Raw genomic sequence first — 8,513 nt, 5'->3', positions numbered from 1 at the left:
CTATTATTATATTCTCTTAATGGGTCATTCTAAATAGTTAATTATTGTTAATAAGAAACTTTGACTATGTAGATTAATATTTATATCTATACTATATATAAAGCCAAAACTTGGTGTAATTATCACCATGGTATAATTTATATATTCCTATTTTGCCCTTCAATTTTTTAATCCTATATAAATAGCTCAAACACATTAATTATAAGTTGCATATTCTATAAAAGACAAAAAACATATTTTAATTATACAAAATGAAATGTATAAAAATTAATTACTTAGTACTTTAAAATAAGAATGTTGCCGACAGACACGAAATGTCTGTCGCACACTAGTATAATATAAAGATAAAATTAATAACTTGTTTATATTAGACAATCTTTTCTCTCTTCATGATTATTGTAAGTTTAGAAAATTTCAATCAATATTAATTTTTTTAATTAACCTAGATATTCTCATTAGTATATTTAGAACAAACTTTGGGATAATAGATAAGTTTCAACCTCTCCTACACGTATTATCACAACTTTTAGGTTCTTGGCCAACCACTACGCGACGCGTCAGCAAATAAAAATATCGTACAATGACTCTTCCATTGAAACAGAAAGAATAAAAGAGAAAAACGGTGACCAGATAGTATCTGTTTCTTTCAGATTCTTTGGTAAGATGTTTATTTCAAGTTCCACACTTTCACTATACTTTACAATAATTCGTACATAAATAGCAATATGCTGATTTTTATCTTTCATTTTTTGTTGTTCTTTTTACGATTCGTTTTTTTGGTATAACCAAGTGTGTCCTCATAATATCAGTACCTGAGTTTTGTGATTGGTTTGAAGTAAGAATAAAATAACAATGACTACATAGCTAACACTTTCTCTTTTCTGTCACTTTCTGCAGTTGGTAACTGCCAATGGTTGCGGAGAAGATGATGAATGAAATCATGAATGTGAGTGATTGAAAGAGAAAAAAATAAGAATAAGCCACAATACACATATACACATAGTGATAGAAAGTGGAAACCGAAAACGAGAGAATGTTTAGGTTGCATAAGCTCAAGTCTCCGAAATCAGGGGATAGAATTGAATTCAGGTTCTCTAATTTCAAGGCAATCAAGGTTAGTTACTTCGTTATTTTCACTAATTCGATTTTGTTTTTTTCTTTACCGTTTTGCTTTACGTCGATTAATTTGACAATATTGTTGTTTCGTAGTAGTGGTAGTGTTATCTTTTTGTTCTTATGAAATGAGTTCATGTTGCTTAATCTCTTTGGAACAGTATTAGATATTAATTTGGAAATGACAAATGTTCGTATTTGATTAATTGTTTGGAAAAAAACGAAAATTGTTATATGAAGCGTTTTGATTTTTTGAAATGAGTAAAAGGTGGAGTAGATTGGTTAGTTAAATTATTTAATGAAATCACTGTATGTCATTGAGCATGTTTGAAAATTTATTAAATTGAAGTTGTGGATCATGTTACTTTGCTTTGTTATGAATGAATGAAAGCCGGGTAACTTTGTGGCTTCTGCTCTCATGGAAGGGTAGAACAATTGTTCATGCATGTTTGTTTGTTTTGTCTCTGTGATTAATATTAAACTAAATCATAAAATGACTTGTGATTTTTAATTGCAATTGCAGTCATGGTTGTGATTGCAATTGTATTTATGTTACATTTACTAAATGTAATAACATGTGGTCACAATTTCCGTTGCAATGCGGTTACAACAGTTAGCGAAATCATAATATTTTCATACCACAAATTAAAACCTTATGATAGCTACAGACAATTATGGGAAAATACGACTACAATTATAGTCATGATATGATTTCATAAGCTATAAAATCTTAATATTATGATCAAAATTGTGGTTAGAGACCACGATTTAAAACATGATTAAAGCTGAGGCACTGTTATGACATTCCTAAATTTCATGGTGAAAATTTTGTTTTAGAAAGTGCACCGTCAATGCTATCAAGTTTCAGGTGATATTTCAGTATGAGGCCATAAAGAAAGAAAGACGAGGGTGGTTCAGTTAATAACCAATGTTTACTCTAAAAACAAGCTTGGTTTGGTTAATAACAAATGCTGATTCCAATGTTTTCAGGTACCCAAGGGATGGGATAAGTTGTATGTTTCTGTGTTCTCTGTAAAAAATGGTAAAACAATTGCAAAGTCAAGCAAAGTGCCAGTGCGTGATGGAAGTTGTCAGTGGTCAGATACATTTTCAGAATCTATTTGGGTTTCAAGAGATAATAATTCTTCAAAGGAGGCTGATGATTGTCTCCTCAAGATTATTGTTGCCATGGTACTGTCACTATTGCTGCTGTTTTTCTCATTATGCACTCAGTTTTGTTTTTACGTTGCTCCTTTTTCATAATTTGTTTCGAACTTCTCTGTTTGGATTATCAAATAAATAATATCACTTAACAGGGATCATTAAGGTCTGGTATCCTTGGAGAGGCCACTGTTAGTTTGGCCAGTTATATGAGTTCTAATGCTGCTATTCCACTATCAATCCCACTGAAAAAATGCAACCATGGGACAGTTTTGCAAGTGAGTTATACAACTGAAACTATATCTTTTTACTGACTGCAGAAAGTGAAAACTCCTTTCAATATTTCCTGGATGGTTATGTGTCATTTTGGATTAGATTGGAAGAATTTTTTTCAAATTGTTGGAAAATGTTACATTGAAAATTTGGAATATTTTACTGACTGGAATTGAGTCAACAAATAAAAGGTTTAATGCTCACAAATATGTAAAATAGTCTTGACATGTTTCCTTTTCTTATGATAGTATGGTCTCTTGGACAAACTGTAACACAGCTACAAAGTAGTAAAACAAGTAATCGTACACCTTGTTTCATCAATTTATATTGCAAGGAAACAGTTTCTTTCTTTCTCGCAGATGCACTTTTCATTTGAGACAAATTACTGCTATTTAATTCACCAAAAAAAGAAATCTGCATTACATTAACATGACACCCACATGATGATGATGATTGATGGCACTGTCTTTTGATTTGTCTTTTTCTTTGTTTAACTTCATTTTCATTCAACTTTTCTCAAACAGAGGAGGGGCGTGTGACACTTACATTTTATTCATAGAGATCATGATCCCATGAATATTTGTGATCACATATATTATAGTTTTTCACCTATCTCTTACAAGATATCCGCCATGTTCTCAACTTTGAAGGCTTGTCTTTAATTCTTTAACTGAAACTATCTGTATGAAAATTGTAATTGCTACCCTACTTTGTTGAGAACCCAATTTCTTCTGTTAATCTCTTCTTAGTCAAACAGTACCCATTCTGATTTTCCTCTCTTAATGTAGACTCAAATTATGGGCTCTTAATACTGATAGTTGTATTTCAGCAATAAATCATTGAATATAGAGTTGGGAATTCAGTGGTTATGTATTTTGCAGGTAACTATGCAGTGTACACAAGGAAAGAAACCCAGGTTTGTCTTGGAGGGTAGTGCTTTCTATTATTGTGTTTTTTCCTGAAGTATTGATCTCTTAAACATTTTTCAGGGAAGAAACAAGTGAGACAAATTCCCATTTGAAGGCCCTCAATGAAAATGGTTATAATGTGGCTGTCAAGTCAAATGGATCTGATTGTTCATATGTACAGGGTGTTGAGTCTTCTGTTGAAGATTTCGACTCCACCTTTTCCCTGGGAGAAGTTGAGACAAGGGTATATAGTAACATATTTTCAATATTATTATATCTGTTCTGTTTCAAAATGGTTATAGATTTCTGCCAAAGTATGATTATTGATAAATAGTATTTCTCTGAGCCTAAAATTTTCTTAGCCTTCAATCAGTTACCGGGACTATTAGATTCCTGGTGAACAAGGAAGTGTTCACTAATATTAGATTTATATATGGAAAGCTTTGCACAAAAGAAATTGCATAATCTCCACGAATTCTAATTTTAAGGCTTTTTGTACCACTAAAGTATGCAGACATAACTATATTTGAGAGATTTTTGCATGAAAATGGTTACTATATTTCATCCCAATGGGCACTGCAATCAGGTTCAAGGAAACAAAGATACTTCTCCATGTAGAGCTCAGCTTGCTTATTTTTTAGTTGTGATTTGTGATGTAATTTACCCTACCTGTATTTATCATGATACTAATAGCATGTTGCACCTTGACTGCAGGATACAAGCTTCTCTGGCTCTCTATCAAATTTTAGCTATAACTCAGCTGAGGGGTCCACAGGAAGGGATACCTTCTCCCCAAGTATCAATGACGTGCATAGCCCAGCTGGAAGACAAGATTCACCCAGTTCCCAGAAAAGTGTATCCTGTAATGGTTACTCTGATAATAACTCTTCTCAATCAAATCACTCTTCTAAGGTGACCAATTCTTGTAATAACCATCTAGAAGCTGCACAAGATAAAAGTGGAGAGGTACGGGCTGAAGCAAAAATGTGGGAGATGAACGCCCGAAAACTAGTGGGTGATTTGGACATGTTGAGAACAGGATTCTCAGATCAGTCCAAAAAGCTGGCAGATCTGGAAATGGACCTTTCAGCAGCATATATAGAGCGTGATAGCTTGAAAAAAGAAGTTGAACAGTTAAAATCATCATTAGAAGATCCAATAGTGAGACAGAAAGCATTAGAAGATTCAACATCTCAAGGTGAATGTATTCCGGTAATTGAAAACACACTAAAAGATGAATTGAAGTTTCAAATAGAATCCAATGCAAACTTGTCTTTGCAACTAAAGAGAAGCCAAGAAGCAAATATTGAACTTGTTTCTGTTCTCCAGGAGCTGGAAGAGACCATAGAACAACAGAAAGTTGAGATTGAAAATCTTTCATCATTAAACTCAAGATTCAGTGATTTGGAGAAATCTTTCCAACTAAGTATAGAAGGAAACAGGAGCTTAGTGCACCAACTAGAACAGTTGGAGGAATCAAAGAAAAGTCTGCTGGTTAAGATGCAAGAGTTGGAAGAGGCTTTGGAGGACAAAATGCATGATATTGATCATGCAAAGATTCCACCAAAGGAAAACACCCTTTCAGATATTGAAATGGAATATGAAAGAAAATTATCCACTAAAGAGGAAGAAATTTTAAGTTTGAAAGCAAAGCTGGTTGAATTTCTCCAAGAAAGCTGTAATGCGGAGACTATTTCCAGAAATGAAGGTGATGCAGATCTTATGAGAGAAATCGAAGTACTGAAAGAGAAAGTTCAGGAACTTGAGATGGACTGCAATGAGCTGACAGAGGAAAACCTTGATCTCTTATTCAAGCTAAAAGAAGCAAAGAAAGGTGCATCTGAAGATCTTGATTCAAAGAATCCTAAAAATCAGTCCTTTTTTACCTTTGACTCTGATGTACGTAACAATGTGTTTCGAGTATTCCATTTAGAAGACATGCTCCAGGGGGAAAAGGCCGACAAGATTACTAATGGTGATCATATTTTAACTCAAGAGTTTGAGCCTTTGAAATTGGCTCTAGAAGTCAAAATCACAGAGATGGCAAATCTTGAGGCCAACTTATCATCTAAAGAAAAAGAGATTGGGGTTCTGCAGAAGCAGCAAATTGAGTTGGATGCTAAGGTTTATCAGCTTGAGCAAGAAAAGAACCAACTAGAAGAACACATAGAGGTCATAATAAAAGAAAGAGATATTAACTTTAAATGCTTGTATCAGTTACAAGATGATTTTGCTACTCTTAGCAAGAATATGGACTCCCATCTTTCTGCCAATGAAAATCTTGCAAGAAGATCAATAGAGCTGGAACAAGGAAAGCTTGAACTGGAGCTCTACTTATCTGGGATAGAGCAAGAAAAAGAACAATTGTCAATACACATTTCTGTTTTGGAAGCTCGGCTGAGGGATTTGACAAATGAACAAGAGTCACATTTATCAGAACTAGAGGACTTTAGATCCCAAGCTGCAAGGCTTGAAGAGGATATTTTGGAGATGCAGTCTGTGATGGATTCTTCAAAAGAAGATTTGAAACAAAGAGAAGAGTATTGTTCCCGCATGGAAGCCAGGTTGAGAGGAGCAGAACAAAGATTTGTTGACTACACTGAAAGAGTGGAACTCCTAGAAAAGGAATTTGATTTAATGCTGGAAGAAATTACGTCAAAAGAGAAGCATCTAGATTTAGAGTTAGATGGTTTACTTGATGAAAATAGAAAAAAAATGGAGGAGGGTCAAAGCTTGTTGAATCAGATGCACATAGAGAAGATGGAAGAAGTTCAAAACCTTAAACAAGAAATTGAGAGCCTCATCCTGAAACTTTCAGCTACCTATGATGAAAAAGAAAGGATAGCTTCAAATGCTTTGCTTGAAATATCTGCAATGCGTTCTGACAAAGCCAAAATGGAATCTGCTTTTGAGGAAATACAATGTAAAATGACTTTGTCTAGGACCGAGATTAATATGATGCAGACTGAATATGAACAAAATCGGAAAGACCTAACAACTGAGCTTGCTGAATTCAAAATTAAAAAGGAAATGATGATGGCTGAACTTGACAAGTTGCTGAAACTGGTGGAGGATTACAAGTCTAGAGAACTAAAATTCAAAAGCACCATAAATTCCCTTGAATTAAAACTAACAGATGCTGAATATGAAAGACAACAATTAATGGACGAGTCTGGAAATTTAAAGATTCAGTTGCAGCAGACATATCAATTTGAGAACGAGATTGTGGCTCTCAAGGATGATCTCAACTCTGCCAACTCTGAGAAAGAGAGACTGGAAGCCTCATTACGCCTGACATCTGAATTATGTGATGATATGAAGGCAGAGAAGACATCATTAGGAGTAAAGATATTAACAATGGAGAAGGCTGCATCTGAATTGGAGGACTGCAAGAGAAATAGAGCATCCCTGGAAGAAAGGATTATGCAGTTGGAGAGTGGCTTAAAGGCGAGAGAAACAAGATTTGTTGAAGATACTGAGCTTAGTCACTTTAAAAGAATAACCATGCAGCATCAACAGACCATACAACTGCTCGAGCAGGAAAAATCAGAATTCCAAATAAAATCCCAAGCCCTTGAAGAAGAACTCAAACTGATTAAGGAACAAAAACGAAATCAGGTTTCAAAGTTAAACAGGAAAGGTTTACCTGCCCACGAAGCTATGAAGGCCTCAAAAGTTAGTATCTCAACTTCATTAATGGCATGTTAGCATTTTGACGATAAGACTAATAATCTTTTCATTATTGACTTGCAGAATCTTATGGTGAAGAGTACCAATCAACATCGTAGTAATAGGAAAAGGCCATCTTTAAAGAATGACAGAGAAATCATGAAAGATCAACAGGACCTTCATTCCAGCAGCAGGCATCAGAGTGAGGTGATGCATTTTGAATGTTGTCTTCATTATATTTTACCTCCAAACCGAATGTCATATTTTATAATTTCTATTTTGTGGCTCAAAGTGATAATATCAAATAATTGCAGTCTCACTGGAAAAGATACCTTACTTTTCAATGCTTCTGTTTTGTGTCTCCTTTTTCTTAATAGGTGGAAACTGAGCATGGACTTCTTGATGAAACTGTTTATGATGTTGAAGTAGATCCAGTATCAAAGGTTCAGTTGCTTGAGACTGAAGTAGACAAACCAAATGAAACCAATAACATGTTTGAAATTCAACTTAACAGGTTAGAGGAATGCTTTCTGTTTCTGTTTAGTAATTGCAAGCTTTTTCTTCTATTTTGAAATATTAAAACATGATTATTCCCGTGCCTTAAAAGAGAAGAATTTTGCAACTTAAATAGATTCGTAATGTTGTCATCGAGGTAAATTCATATTATACCTGGTTTATTTCTAATTATAGAGAAGGAATGTGAAACATTAGCATGAAAAAACCTGTTAAATGTTGTTGTCTAAGGTTTTAATGCATGCCTTATTGCTTATATGAAGTCAGTTGTGTACAGAATTCCTTATATTTTTATCCTACAGGTCACCCCAAGACCGAAACAACCAGGCAAACGGGCGAATAATATCATTGGCTGAAAGAGGGCTAGTGACAAAAGAAAGATTTGAACATACAAAATCAATGCTAGAAGAAGAGTTAACAGATCTTCAGGAGCGCTACTTCCACATGAGCCTTAAATATGCTGAAGCAGAAGCTAAGCGTGAAGAACTTGTAATGAAGTTAAAAGAAGCCAAGAACAAAAAAGGATGGTTCTCATAGAATTATGGTCAGTCCATTGACAATTTATGGAGCCTCCCAATCTCAGGTACCTTGTTTCACGAATTGAAGTTTCACTGCGTTTTCAATCTGCGATAGGATTTTTTTTATTTTTTGTGTGGAAATGACTCATTGATTAGGAGAATAGTAATAAAGCCATAATGATTGTTGTAAATATCAGAAATTTTGAAGATAGGATTACATTCAACAAGTAATATTTTGATTGTATAGGGTTGGTCAATCTTTCATCTACACTATTTTTTTGTATTGATAGCTGTGTACCCATTTACTTTCGTAAATGCAACTTTGAAGGGAATGATATGAGTCTACCTTAACGCACTA

At 34.2% G+C, this 8,513-nt stretch overlaps 1 protein-coding gene across 1 annotated transcript; it reads left to right on the top strand.

The window, feature by feature from the left end:
• On the top strand, positions 561-8,513 carry LOC109327119 (myosin-1-like). Its single transcript, XM_019560163.1, has 10 exons — positions 561-658; positions 898-1,114; positions 2,104-2,304; positions 2,430-2,552; positions 3,429-3,463; positions 3,537-3,699; positions 4,170-7,130; positions 7,209-7,331; positions 7,502-7,638; positions 7,940-8,513. Exons 2-10 carry the CDS (start codon positions 1,034-1,036, stop codon positions 8,172-8,174), a joined length of 4,059 nt encoding a protein of 1,352 aa, XP_019415708.1. The 5' UTR covers positions 561-658; positions 898-1,033; the 3' UTR covers positions 8,175-8,513.

Source organism: Lupinus angustifolius, chromosome LG14, assembly GCF_001865875.1.
Source record: "Lupinus angustifolius cultivar Tanjil chromosome LG14, LupAngTanjil_v1.0, whole genome shotgun sequence".
In the NCBI taxonomy this organism is placed as follows: domain Eukaryota; kingdom Viridiplantae; phylum Streptophyta; class Magnoliopsida; order Fabales; family Fabaceae; genus Lupinus; species Lupinus angustifolius.
This window is presented reverse-complemented; position numbering and strand designations above follow the sequence as displayed.